The sequence below is a fragment of the Palaemon carinicauda genome, chromosome 4, assembly GCF_036898095.1.
Source record: "Palaemon carinicauda isolate YSFRI2023 chromosome 4, ASM3689809v2, whole genome shotgun sequence".
In the NCBI taxonomy this organism is placed as follows: Eukaryota; Metazoa; Arthropoda; class Malacostraca; order Decapoda; family Palaemonidae; genus Palaemon; species Palaemon carinicauda.
In genome coordinates, this window is record NC_090728.1 from 173,393,724 (window position 1) to 173,408,115 (window position 14,392).

Genomic DNA, 14,392 nt, shown 5'->3' on the forward strand with positions numbered 1-14,392 from the left:
AGGGTTAAAAGTCATTAGTTCCTCCAATAATCATTCCTACCAATTTAACCCTGGATAGGTACGCTCCTCGGACACCCTTTTAAGGGTATACTCGGACGCGAACGACCCCGACGCCAAAAAAAATTCTTGAAAAATCAGTTTTTGCAGTAACCTCCTTTTTTCTTTTGCCAAAAAAAACTTCAATGAATGCTTAAAACAACTGTAAAAATAAATACTACTCATCTGCAGAAAAACTATTTATTATAAATATTTTAAAAAATTAAGTAGAAAAAAAAAGACCTGACATAAAAATTCATAAAAAAAAAAGTTTATACATATATACACAAATCCTTTTAGGAATTGATTCTTGAATGTTTAGGACACATCTTGATGTATTTTGGAGGAAGTCAGACCCATGGAGGTGAAGATCTGAAATGAGAAAAAAAGAGTAACTTTTTTTGGCCAAAAAAATTTGTCCAAATTTCATGAATTTTTTTGGGTACCCAAATGAAATAGGAAGTGGCAAATTTTTTTAGGGAATAAACATATGTTATCCTAAAATAGAAATATGTAAAAAAATCTTCATTATTTTGTAAATTACATTTATATCAGGGGCCATATCTAAAGGTAATTTTTTGAGTACTTAGAAATTTCGTAAAAAAATACATATATTTAATATATAATATGATATTTATGCAGGTAAAAATATACCAAAATATCACAAATTCTATAGGGAACAAGAATATATATAGATAGGGCAGCTTACGCTTCGGATATGTCCACAAAATGGCCGCCAACCACACTGACTCAGACTCCCTAATCTGCCACTTGAAATGTAGGAAGGGTATGTCAATTTCAAGGTGTTATTTACTAATCTAATTATTATTGGATATGCATAAAAATTGTATGGTGGGTTGCTGGATAATTGTCGATTATTTTACGACTATAAAATTAAAATTCTGACCCAAAAAAAATTTTTTGAAGGGAAATAAAATCGAAAAAAAAAAATGTAAAACAATATAATATTTTAGCTAAAAAAATTTGATGATATTCAATCAAAAAAAAAGTAAAAAAAAATTTTCCGACAAATAAACATCTAGAGGAATCATTACTCTGTGATAGTTCCTTAGTACGTAGTAATTTTGAAAGAATTGGGAAAAAACGAAAAAATGGCAATCACCGGAAAATCGAACACATACCTATATATACGCCATATCTGGCTAAAAAAAAGATAGGCATGGGTAGCCAGATCATCTAGAAACACTTTCCAACACTATAAAAATATAAGTTTTGCGACACTACTTGCCAATTCCTTACGGTAACATGACTAAGCGAAAAAATGCAAAACAAATAAAAAGGGGCACTCGCGGAAAAATGGCTAACATTCTAATATACGGCATTTCAGAAAAAAAAAATTCAGCCACGTGCTAGGCAAACCATCAAGGCACATTTTCCGACAAATAAACATCTAAATGAATCATTACTCTGTGATAGTTCCTTAGTACGTAGTAATTTCGAAAGAAATGGGAAAAAACGAAAAAATGGCAATCACAGGAAAATCGAACACATACCTATATATACGCCATATCTGGCTAAAAAAAAAAAGATAGGCATGGGTAGCCAGATCATCTAGAAACACTTTCCAACACTATAAAATTATAAGTTTTGCGACTCTACTTGCCAATTCCTTACGGTAACATGACTAAGCAAAAAAATGCAAAACAAATAAAAAGGGGCACTCGTGGAAAAATGGCCATTCTAATATACGGCATTTCAGAAAAAAAAAATTTCAGCCACGTGCTAGGCAAACCATCAAGGCACATTTTCCGACAAATAAACATATAAATGAATCATTACTCTGTGATAGTTCCTTAGTACGTAGTAATTTTGAAAGAAATGGGAAAAAACGAAAAAATGGCAATCACAGGAAAATCGAACACATACTTATATATACGCCATATCTGGCTAAAAAAAAAATAGGCATGGGTAGCCAGATCATCTAGAAACACTTTCCAACACTATAAAAATATAAGTTTTGCGACACTACTTGCCAATTCCTTACGGTAACATGACTAAGCAAAAAAATGCAAAACAAATAAAAAGGGGCACTCGCGGAAAAATGCCCAACATTCTAATATACGGCATCTCAGATAAAAAAAAAGACATGCACGTGTTAGTCCAACCATCAAGGCACACTTTCTAACACATAAACATGAAAAAAAATCAATAATATACGGCAATTCCTTACTACGTAGTAAATTTTTACAAATATTGAAAAAAAACAGAAATTGGCAACCGCAGTTAAATACCCAATATACCAATAACTACGTCGTATCTGACAAAAACAAAATCACGCATGGGTAGCCAGATCATCTAGACACACTTTCCAACACTAAAAAAGCAAAAGTTTTACGACACTATTTCGCAATATCTTACGGAAAAATGACTTGGCAAAAAAATGAAAAAAAATGAAAAAGGGGTACTCGCGGTAAAATGCCCGACATTCTAATATACGGCATCTCAGATAAAAAAAAAGACATGCACGTGTTAGCCCAACCATCAAGGCACACTTTCTAACACATAAACATGAAAAAAATGAATAATATACGGCAATTCCTTACTACGTAATAATTTTTACAAATATTGAAAAAAAACAGAAATTGGTAACCGCAGTTAAATACCCAATATACCAATAACTACGTCGTATCTGACAAAAACAAAGTCATGCATGGGTAGCCAGATCATCTAGACACACTTTCCAACACTAAACAAGCAAAAGTTTTACGACACTATTTGGCAATATCTTACGGAAAAATGACTTGGCAAAAAAATGAAAAAAAATGAAAAAGGGGCACTCGCGGTAAAATGGTCCTCGTGGTGATGAACGACATTTTAACTAAAAAAAAAATCATGCACATGGTAGCCAAACAATCCACCAAGACTTTCCACAACTGATAACCTATACAAGTTGCACCATTCTACGACAATTTCATAATACGTAATAACTTTGATAATTATGCAAACTACCTTAGAAGGGTAAACTCGGTCGCGCTCGACCCCGACGCGTCTCAGAAATCGGGGAAGGAGTACAGCTACAGCAATGCACATCTGGACACTACTAGAGCGTGTAGGGGAGACACCTCCTGCAGGTCGATCACCCACAAATTCAGTCACGGGGGTGAGTCACGTGAGAAAAACCTGTTTTTTTTTTACGCTCGGGGTCGCGAACGACCCATCGTACCTATCCAGGGTTAAATCAAAAGAAAGCAAATTTTATGTTAAAAGTACTATATTGTAATAGATGTATGGTGAAGTATTCCTTTAAGTGCTCCTTATTTGAGAAAAAGAATTGTAGAAGTAATTGTTTGTTCCTACATGGAAAACCATCGTCCTGTAATAGAAGTATGTGTGACTTCATAGAAACCATACTCATATTAAAGGACGATAGTTTGTATATATAGAAAAATCCAATTACTTACTGTACTCGTATGAGGTATGTGGTAGCTTAATAATATTCTACAATTGTTTCTATTTTCTCCAGATATTCTCAAATTAGTTTTATTGTATTCTGCTCTTCTTTCTATTTTCTCCAGATACAGTATTCTAAAACTAGTTTGATAATATTCTACCATTGTTTCTATTTTCTCCAGCTATTTTAAAATTTGTTGTTTCTATTTTTTCTAGATATTCTAAAATTAGTTTAATAATATTCTACACTTTTTCTATTTTTTCCTGATATAAAACTACAGTAGTTTAATAATATTTTTGCTATTGTTTCTGTTTTCTCCAGATATAGTATTCTAAAAATAGTTTAATAATATTCTACCATTGTTTCTATTTTCTCCAGATATTTTAAAACTAGTTAAGTAATATTCTACCATTTTTTATATTTTCTCCAGATGTTTTAAAACTAGTTTAATAATATTCTATTCTTGTTTCTTTTTCTCCAGATATTCTAAAACTCCTCAAAATGGAAGATATTGAAGATTTGTTCCAAGATGATGGGGAAGTGTTGATGCCTAGGCATCGTAACTCTGTAATGCCAAGAGTAAGACATCGCAAGAAAGCATCACATCAGGAGGTAAAGCTAAACTAATTAAGGAAATGAAGGATTGATTAGTGAAAGGAAGCTATATCAGATAAGACTGTTCTTTCTTGGGAATCATCTCATACTTGGAGAAGTGTCAGTTATACTGTACAGTACTGTATGCTGAACTAATGAAGTAATCCATGTCATATGGGATTATGTGCAAGATACACTCTGTTTGCTTTTACAGAATGGAGAGTGTGTAGATACAAATCATTGTGACAGTATCATTCCTGGAACGCAGAAGATATTTGTGAAAACTTGGGGTTGCGCTCATAACAGTTCTGACAGTGAATATATGGCAGGACAGTTAGCAGCTTATGGATATAAAATTACAGGTGAGTCATGTCTTTTATATATATATTTCCAGGTGAATGAGAGAGGAAATTGGATTTTTTAATTATCCAGTATGTTCTTTACAAGCTTAATCAAATGGAACAATACAAGATACAATAGAACATTTCTGTAACTCGTGTAAGTACAATAATTTATGAAACTTTGATCAAAGAATAAATCAACTTCATGAATGATTCTGTCATCAGTTTCTGACACTGAACCCAAGTTCTGAATTCCAAATCATCGTAGAAACAAGAATGTAGGAATAGGTTCTTAGGCTCCTTAGAGCTGTACAGTATATACTGTACTGTAATTTGCTGTAATACCTGTCCGATATGTTTTTTAATATGCATACATTGTGTAATACAGATTAAGAAAATATATGAGCATTTAAGATTTGTTGTTATGTGTATACTAACCTTTCGTCCTTTAAAATAAGGAATAGCTTCAGCATAACTGAATTTCTTGTTGAAATAGCTAACAAGGTAGTTAACGACAGTGGTGAGCGCTGGCCAGTAGTCCCAACCATTGTCCAGTCAAAGATTCTTCACTTTTGCCTTTGGCCACAATAATTATAGGCATAAAATTGCGTCTTGTCTAACCCAGTTTAATTTTTTTCTCATACCTTTTAGTTTGAATGATTGATTTTGGCTTTGTGTTCTTGAAACGAAATGGGAATTTGCATTTGATTGAAGGATGGACTCTGTATCGCTTTATGGTTAAGCTGCATTGCTCAATCTGTACTTTAGGTCATGATTGGGAGCAATTATCTCCAAATGCCAAGTGTAGATCGTGGCCACCCGTTAAAGGCAGTTGTATTCATTGAGGAGCAGGAAGGCTACGTTTTCTCCAGTGTCATTCTTTGCAACATCCATTACAAAGCTGGAAAGTGCTTAACACTTTGCTACCCTCATCATGTTTTCTGTTTGCTGAGGATTCTGGTATATGCCCCTGGCTTGGTTTCAAGAAGTACTGTATGCTTCAGTAGCATGGTGAACTCAGATGTACATTGGGGAGTTTGTTCCTTCACTAACAAACCTTTCGTTATTTATATGGATTGTCTTTCTGCAAAACTGTAAGGTAGTCAATAGACTAAAAAGTGCGAGGTGGCAACCTTACGTAACCACTGTTGTGGGTAGGTAGGGGGGTTGATGGGGTACCCCCCAGCCACCTATATCCACTCACAACTCGCAGAGCTGCTCCACTTTTCTCTTTTGGCTGGTAGAGATCAGATATATCTGCTCTCTCCCTCTCCCAAGGCTCAGCCTTTAGACTTGCCAACCATTGCTTTACGCACTTTTTTTCTCTTTCAGGTGTGTGTGGTTTTCTTCTGGACGCTCCCATGTAAACATGTCCTGGCCGTGAAGGTTGCCCTTGTGGCACCTTCATGGCTTCTTTTGACACAGACCCTCATCTGCTGTGTCCGTCTTGCTGGGGGCGTCATTGTGAACAGTGCCTTGTGATGAGTGTCTGGAGTAGCCTGCCTCCCAGTGGGAGAAATTTGGGTGTCGCAAGAAGAAGAAAACCAAACGAGACCTTTCTCCCACGGGGTCTTTCTCTGACGGGAAAAGATCTCGGGCTTCTTCTTCTCGTACCCCTAGATCTCTTCCCGAAGTTCCCCCTTGGCCGTCTTCCTCAGGGGAACGGTCAAGTAGGGGCGCAGACCGAATAACTCCTTGGCAACTTTGGGGCATTGGGGGCTTTGATGCTTCCCCTTGTGAAGTATCTTCACCTCCAGCTGCCGGGAGCCTTTCTCCCTTACAGATGTTCTTTAGGCTTGGCCGTCCTTGGGGGTTTCTGCTCCTACGAAGGAGACGCTTTTGCACAAGGAGAGACCCGTCCCCTGTGGCTTCAACATCTTTTGCCCCAGATGTGTGCGAGGTCCACCTTTCGCCCTCTCCTGGCCCTTCCATGCACGGACGACGTGACTGTTCCCGTTCACCCCTCTAACAGCTTCCTGCTGACGATGCACGAGTAAAAACCATCGTTCATTAAAAGGTGTATGACTTCACTGAAGCTGGAACACTCATTAAAACTTAAGAAGGCACAGTAATTATAACTACCCACAGGTGGTATGGGGGAAAATTCAGGCTCGCCCACCTGTCAATCATCAAGACTTGCACTTGTGACTTTGGCTTTAATGACAACAATGATGATCTGAACCTAAGGAAGTTTGTTTTCTTTGGGTATTGCTGGTGCTCTGTCGGCGGGAGAAGGTTTTGGCCACCGCCAGGACTTCTGAGGTTGCTGCTGCCACTGCGGTGACTATCCTGACTCCTACTACACCCATGGAGGTGCCGAAGGCCATGGTACCTGCTGGTGTGATTTCGGCTGCTAATGTAGAGGTTCTTATGGCCTCTTCCTCCATTAGACTGTTGTTATTGGTTTTGAAGGTCTTGACTCTGAAAAAGGCTTGTATGAGGAAGAAGTGTATGCGTTCCTCCTAATCTTCTAATGACTTTTGATATCAGGATACCAGAGAATTTGAAATCCATCAGCCAATCTAATGATAAGAAGAAAAAGAAGTTGAAGAAGAAGTAATTCTGGAAGACCTCTTGACAGGACTCCAACGGATATTTCTTTTCATATACAAGAGATAGAAAAGGTGTGGTATCAAGAAGTGACCTAACTAGTTTAGGTGTTTTCCCATATTAACAAACCTTCCATTATTTATGTGGATTAACTTTCAACGTAGTTGGAATTTAGCCATTAGACTTTAATTGCGAGGTGGCAACCCTGCCTAACCGCTTAAGCGGGTAGGCTGGGGGTGGCTGGGGGTACCCAGCCACGTCTATATATACTCTCACAGCAGTGAGAGATGTCACTTTTTCTTTTGGCTCGGTAGAGATCGGACGTATCCTCTCTCTCCCTGACTGTCATTGGACTTTTGATTTAGCTTTCTCTTTTTCAGGTTTGCATGTTCTCTCTATGATCGCCTTCATGCGAACGTGTCCAGGGCGCGAAGGTGCCTTTATATCCTTCGTGCATAGGGCGTCGCTGCAAGCAGGGTTCGCCCTGCGCTGAGTGTAGGGATTGGCCTGCCTCCCAATGGGAGAAATTTGGGCAGCGCAGGAAGAAGGTGAAGTGCAATCTTTCTCTCTCAGGGATGAGGAAAGCGCGTTCTCCTTTTTTACGCACCCCCAAATCTCTTTCTAAAGCTCCTTCTCGCTTGCGCTTTTCCAAGGGACGATCGAGTAGGAGCGCAGACCGACTAACTCCTTGGCAACCCCTGGGTACTGGGGGCATTTGTTACTTCCCATAGAGGAGCAACTTATCCTCCAGCCGCTGGCGAGCCATTCTCCCTCTCAGATTTGCTGCAGGTGTGGTCGTCCTTAGGGATTTCGGGACCCTCTTCGAAGAATGAGCTGCTGCGCCTTCCTTATCATGGTGACAGAAAGGACCCTTCTCCGGAGCCATCGACATCTCACGCTCTGGAACTGTGCGAGGTCCACCTTTCGCCTTCTCCTGGCCCTTCCACGCGTGGACGAGGTGATCGCTTGCGTTTGCCTCTCCAACAACCCCTTGCTGACGACACCTCGTCCCATAACCTTCAACTCTGTTTTCTTCTCATAATAACCCACAGGTTGCAGGTGTACTGTAGATCTTCTGGGGACCAGCGCTAAAGGACGAGTATCGCCATCGCCTCGCCCTTCTGGACACTCTTCCCCTGATCGCCGTTCGCGACGATTGGAAGATCTTATGGATCCTAGGTCATCACAATATTGGTGCTCTTCTTCTAGAAGTTGCTCACGCTCTAGTGCCTCGCGCTCATGAGACAGCAGGTCTCAACGCTCTCCTTGGAGGCATTCTTCTTCACGAGGACGAGTCTCACAATCGCGTTCTAAACAATCATGAGCAAAGTCTAGACCTATGTCCAGATGCTCGCTTTCTAGATCTTTGTGATTTAGATCACAAGAACTGCGCTCGCGAGGACGACACTCCCGTTCACAAGGGCGGCGTTCACACTCGCGAGGGTATCGTTCGCGAGGCTGACGCTCACGTTCACGAGGCCGACGCTCACGTTCACGAGGCCGACGCTCACGTTCACGAGGCCGACGCTCACGTTCACAAGATTGGCATTTGCGACGTTCATGCCGTTCTCGAACGAGAGCTAGACGCTTCCGTTCACAATTGTCTCATTCGAACCGCGCGTTCGCGATCGAGGTCTAGACGTTCTTCGTCTAGAGGTCGAGGTAGGTGCATGCGCAATCCATCAGCCCGTAGCCCCTCAACCAGACCTTTTTCCAAACGACCTCGGACCAGACCTGATGATGAGAATGGCCATTCCTCAAACAGGCGTCCTGCTAACCTCCAGTTCTTTTCACTGCCTGGGGTGTCTTATCAAAGCGTTCACCTACGGGACACTTTGAAACGCGTCCCGCAGTGACAAATTCTCCAACTAGAGTAGCCCCTACTCAGAGGCCTCCTCTGCCGACTTCGTTGGACGTAGGTTTCTCTCTGGGGCAGCAGGAAGGCGTTAGACCTTCCTCTTCCTGTTTGGCTCCCGTTGCGAGCACTTCTGCTCGTGAATTGCGTCCATCGGTGCGTGAAACTCGCAATTTCATGAACAAATTGGAGACTTCTGCGAGCAATTCATGAGCAGATGTGTCGTAACCGTGAGCAAGTGCGGTACCAACACCTTCGCCTCGACCCTCAGCTTCTTCCACATCCAGTGGAAGACCGACACCCCTTCCAGAGGGTTTCAAGGAGCCTCCTAATAGGTTCGCGAACGTACCTATTATTCCAGAACTTCCTCCGCGTTATTACCTCCGTCGACTGTAGCTCCTTCTAGAGTTCCACCCAAAGGAAACTCTTCTAAGGAATTTCAGTGTTTACCTAGAGGATCAGAGCTTCCTCCGTGGGTGAATACGTTCATCTCCACCCTCCTGAAGTCTATAAACGTGTCTCCTCCACCGTCACAACCTCTTGACTGTTCCAGTCAAGGCAACCCCTAGGATCCCTTTGGAACTCTTGTCGAGTTTGTCATTTGGGAGTCAGGACCCTAGAAGGAAGTAGACGGCAGAAAAAGTACGCAGATCACCTCTACCCCGATCGCGTGCTGAAGGTTCTATTCCATTTACTTATGTGGCCAACTTACTCTCTACGCCAGTGTAGGTAAAGGAGGTCATCACTAAGAGACAGAAAAGGAGCATGAGAGGCGTAACACCACCTCACGCCGACATCATCCGTCCTAGGACACGTAGGGACATAGGCTCACCCTGGGAGATCACGATCCATCCCTTCAACCCTCGAAGACATTGAGGTAGTGCCTTCAGCTCCTACTGCCAAGGCTTCGTCAAGTGCCTCGAAAACCTCGCAGGTTCCCCCTCCTAAGACCGCGAAGGAACGTCCTGTGAGTAGGTAATCGAAGGACACTAAGACGAAACCTAAAAACGCTGCGGCACGGGAAGTTAGAATGGCTGAGGCACAGAGGTGGTCCCATGTGGCGGGTCCTCCCAGTGATTCAGTTGATGACCCTGATCTACCCTAGACTCTGGATGTGAGCCTGGAGGTGGACGACCCCTTAGATTCTGACGACTAGAATCTTCCAAAAGCAGCCAGTTCGAACTATCACTCCGAGCAAGAGAAACATGAGACGGAGCATACCTTTTTGGCAGGTCCTTACCTGTATGAGAGTCAACAACAGGCTGTCTTCTCCTGATTCCACCATCCAGGAAGGGAAGGATATGGTTCTCGATGAGATATTCGAGACCCAGAAGCCTTCCAGGTCCAGTGCAGCTCTGCCCTGGTCCAAGGGTTTGACAGCCGCCAAAAGGAGAGCTATCGCCCAGATAGCTGGAACTTCTAGTTCCTTGAGGGCAGGTTCCTCCTCTCAGTCCCTTCCACTTCCTTTTGTTCTACAAAGGGAGTATTACGAGATTAAAAGGGAACCACTTTCCACCATGACCCTCGACCCCTCGGTAGATTCTCTAACAAAGGGTGTACATACTCAAACCCTCTCCTCTCTGAAGGCCTCCCTCTGGGCAGTTGAGCTCCTGAACATAGAGAGACACACAAAGTATGCCGTGCAGGCTGCTTCATAGCTCGATCTTTGGCTAAGATCCTTAGGCTTCATGGTTCGCTCCCACGATCTTTCAAAGTAGTCGGCCAGGAAGACTATGGAGTCTTTCCTTTTGTCAGGTACCCGGATTCTTGAGTTTTTATCGCACCACGTCATCAACCTGTGGGCAAACGCTGTTTTCAAGAGAAGCGATACTGTCATAGGTAAGTTCTACAAGCAGGTGTCGAAGGTGGAGGTTTTTAGGTTGAGGAATTCCACCCTTGAGAGTTCAACCCTCTTCGTTCCGGAAGAGATAGAAAGGTCTGCTAAGCGATGTAGGAAATCGTCGAACGATTCTCTCCTCCACAGGGCCATGACATCGCGGCCCTATGGCAAACCTTCCCAGTCTTCACAGCCTCTGCAAGCACCTTCCTCTTCTCACCCGTCAACTTTTAGGTCCTACGGACCTTCTAAGGTGTCTAGGCGGCCCTTTCCATCGAAAGGCCAGAAAGGGTCCAAGTCCTTCAGAGGAAAGAAGGGAGGAAAGGGAGGTGGTCACTCCCAGTAGGAATGGCATTCCTCATCACCTACCACCTGTGGGAGGATACCTACAGCGCTGCTGGCAGAAGTAACAGCTCCACAGGGCAGATCCCTGGACGGTCGAAGTGATCGCCCTAGGGTATCGTGTCCCGTTCATTTAATCTCTCCCTTCTCTGACTCGGGATCCAGTGCATCTAAGCTTCTATGTGAAGGGATCCGCAAAGGAGCTGGCCCTCAGGGCCAAAGTCCAGACCATGCTGCAGAAGGGCGCTCTCCAAGAGGTTGCGGACGGGTCCCCAGGCTTCTGCAGTCATTTTTCTGGTGAAAAAGACGACTAGAGGTTGGAGACCAGTCATCGATCTCTCCCCTCTGAACAAGTTTGTTCAACAGACTCAGTTCAGAATGGAGATGGCAGACACGGTTATCCAAGCGGTTCATCCAAGGGACTTCATGTGCACACGGGATCTGAAGGACGAATACTTCCAGATCCCAATTCTTCTGTCTTCAAGGAAGTATCTAAGATTCATACACAAGGAAAACACATATCAGTTCAAGGTTCTATGCTTCGGTCTCGCGTCAGCTTCTCAGGTATTCACCAGAGTGTTTGCCCTAGTGTCATCTTGGGCTCACAGGAACGGCATTCATCTTCTCAGATATCTGGACGACTGGCTGATCCTAGAAGATTCGGAGACGACCCTTCTTTGTCTTCGGGACATATTTCTCGAGTTTTGTCAAGACCTGGAGGTTCTGATAATTCACGAGAAGTCATTACTGCATCCTTCACAAAGACTGGTATACCTCGGTATGATCATAGACACCGTCCAAGAGAAAATCTTCCCAACAGATGAAAGAGTACACAGACTGAAGGAAGTTGCTGCACCCTTCCTCAGGAAAGAAGTTCTTCCAGCGTCGCATTGGTTGAGTCTGTTAGGCCATCTGACCTCTCTCATCTGTCTTGTTCCAAACAGCTGCCTCAGGATAAGATCCCTGCAGTGACAGCTGAAGTCCGTGTGGAACCAACACTGATCTACCGTGCACCCGAGTTCCTATACCTCAGGATCAGGTGACGGATTTGAGTTGGTGGATGGTAGATGAAAACCTTCGACGGGGCCAGAATCTTGTTCCCTTTCCAGATTTGATGCTCTTCACAGATGTATCAAAAGAAGGGTGGTGGGCTCACCTGCTGCATCATACAATCTCTGGCCTTTGGTCAGAATGAAAAAGGTACCAGCGCATAAATCTTCTAGAGATGAGAGCAGCTTACTTAGCTCTTCATCAGTTCCAACAGTTGCTGGCAGATCACTGTGGTGTTGATGAGCAACAATACCACAGTAGTGGTGTAAATAAACAAACAGAGCATTACCTTTTCGCAGCCTCTGCCATCTTGCAGTAAAGATCCTCAGATTGTCAGAACATTTGGTGTGTCTATCAGCTCTATTTTTTCCAAGCAAGAGGAATATGCTTGCGGACAATCTGAGCAGAGCGACTCGATTAGTAGGCTTCGAATGTTCTTTGAATCGTCAGATAGCCCACAAAGTCCTGCCTTTGTGGGGTTCCCCAACTGCAGACCTGTTAGCAAAACATCTCTGAACAGCAAGCTTCCGCTGTACTGTTCTCCAGTCCCAGACCCTCAGGCTCTATGGCAAGATGCATTTCAACAATGGTGAGACAACATCGACTTGTAAGCCTTTCCCCCGTTTTGTCTGATGAGAAGACTGCTCAACAAGATCAGAGCGTCCAAAGATCTAATGATGACCATTGTAGCTCCACCATGGCATCATGCAGAGTGGTTTCCGGACCTTCAGCAACTTCTAGTAGATCTACCTAGAGACCTCCCTCCACGACCAGATCTACTCAAACAACCACATGTGAACATCTTACACAAGACCGTGCAGTTGCTTCGACTTCACGCGTGGAGACTATCCAGCGTCTCCTCTCTCAGAAGGGCTTTTCACAGCAAGTTGCGAAGCGAATGTCCAGATACTTGCGTAGGTCCTCAACCTCGGTCTACCAGGCCAAATGGAGAGTATTCTGTGGTTGGTGTCGTGGAAGGAATATCTTTCCACTCGATGCCACTATTCCAGTAATAGTGTAGTTCCTTGTATACCTTCGGGAGGAAAAGCTCCTTTCGGTCTCGGCGGTGAAAAGCTATCACTCAGCCTTAAGCCTAGCCATTAAGCTGAAAGGAGTAGATATTTCCTGTTCGTTGGAGCTTTCTTTACTCATACGGAGTTATGAGATTAGGCCTCTCTTTGGAACGTAGTTCGCATCTTGAGATCCTTAAAAGGACCTCTCTACAAACCATTATGTCATGCAACTGACCGAAATCTCACTTTGAAGACAGCGCTCCTACTCGCTTTAGCCTCAGCAAAGAGAGTCAGTGAACTTCATGGCCTCTTGTATGACATCGCCCATTCAAGGGGATGGGGGGAAGTGAAATCAGCATTGTCCCTGAGTGTACTGCTAAGACTCAAAATCCGGGGGTGCTGGACCATAGATTCATAGATTCGGGCCCTTTCAGATTGCGAGTCTTTGTTCTGTAACCAATAACCCAGATCAGTTGTTACTATGCCCAGTGAGGAGTTTGAGATACTGTCTTAAATGCACTGCAGCAACACAGCCCAGACTAACACCTCTGCTTGTTAGTTTAGGGAGAGTAAAGAGAAGGATCACCAAAAACATGGTTTCCTCCTGGATTCTCCAAATAATTGAAAGAGCCTTGGTTCCCGATCCTCCTCAATCTCGTAGACCTAGAGCCCATCATGTCATGGGAATCAGCACTTCCCTGGCATTCAAACGCAACTTCTCAGTGTTGCAAATTCTTCAAGAGGGCGTGTGGAAGAGATGGACCACCTTCACAGCCCATTATTTAAAAGACGTGACCCACAGGAGACTCGATACATTCACTATCGGTCCTGTGGTGGCTGCTCAACAAGTGGTTTAAGATACCTCAGGCTCCTTGATGGACAAGTAGCAGTTGGTTGAGGGTATTGGTTACCCTGGTTAAGACTGGGATGAATGAGAAGAATGTCTGGCTTTCCTTTCTTCATCTTCCCCTCATTTGGCGTACAGCACCATGGGTCCCTCTGCAAACTGGCTTCAACCTCTGCAGGTAATTATCACTTCCCTTGTGTAGCCTAGTATAAGTCATAAGATTTTTATACTATCCACGTCCCCATTGCTTTCTGAAAGGGAGCAATGTTAGTTTATCTTTTGCTACCTTGTACCCTGGCCTAGTTTTCTCTTCCTTAGAAATAAGTGAATGAGGTAGCATTCTCTTCATAAGTAATCCTGTCTCAGTGACATTGAAGATGAGTTATGGCAGATATTTTTTTCATCAATTATATTTCTGGGATTTGGGAAATTCATCAGCAGCTGCTTCTTGAATTTTCAATATTAATCTTACCCGGTGATCATGTAGCTGCAACTCTGTTGCCCGACAGAAAAAA

At 43.3% G+C, this 14,392-nt stretch overlaps 1 protein-coding gene across 1 annotated transcript in view; it reads left to right on the forward strand.

Moving 5' to 3' along the window:
- The window catches only part of LOC137640199 (threonylcarbamoyladenosine tRNA methylthiotransferase), a 103,969-nt gene that overhangs the window by 9,514 nt on the left and 80,063 nt on the right, over positions 1-14,392 (forward strand). Inside the window, exons 2-3 of the mRNA XM_068372733.1 lie at positions 3,930-4,060; positions 4,257-4,404. Coding sequence (XP_068228834.1) covers positions 3,950-4,060; positions 4,257-4,404 — 259 coding nt within the window. The 5' untranslated portion in view covers positions 3,930-3,949. The remainder of the gene's footprint in view (positions 1-3,929; positions 4,061-4,256; positions 4,405-14,392) is intronic.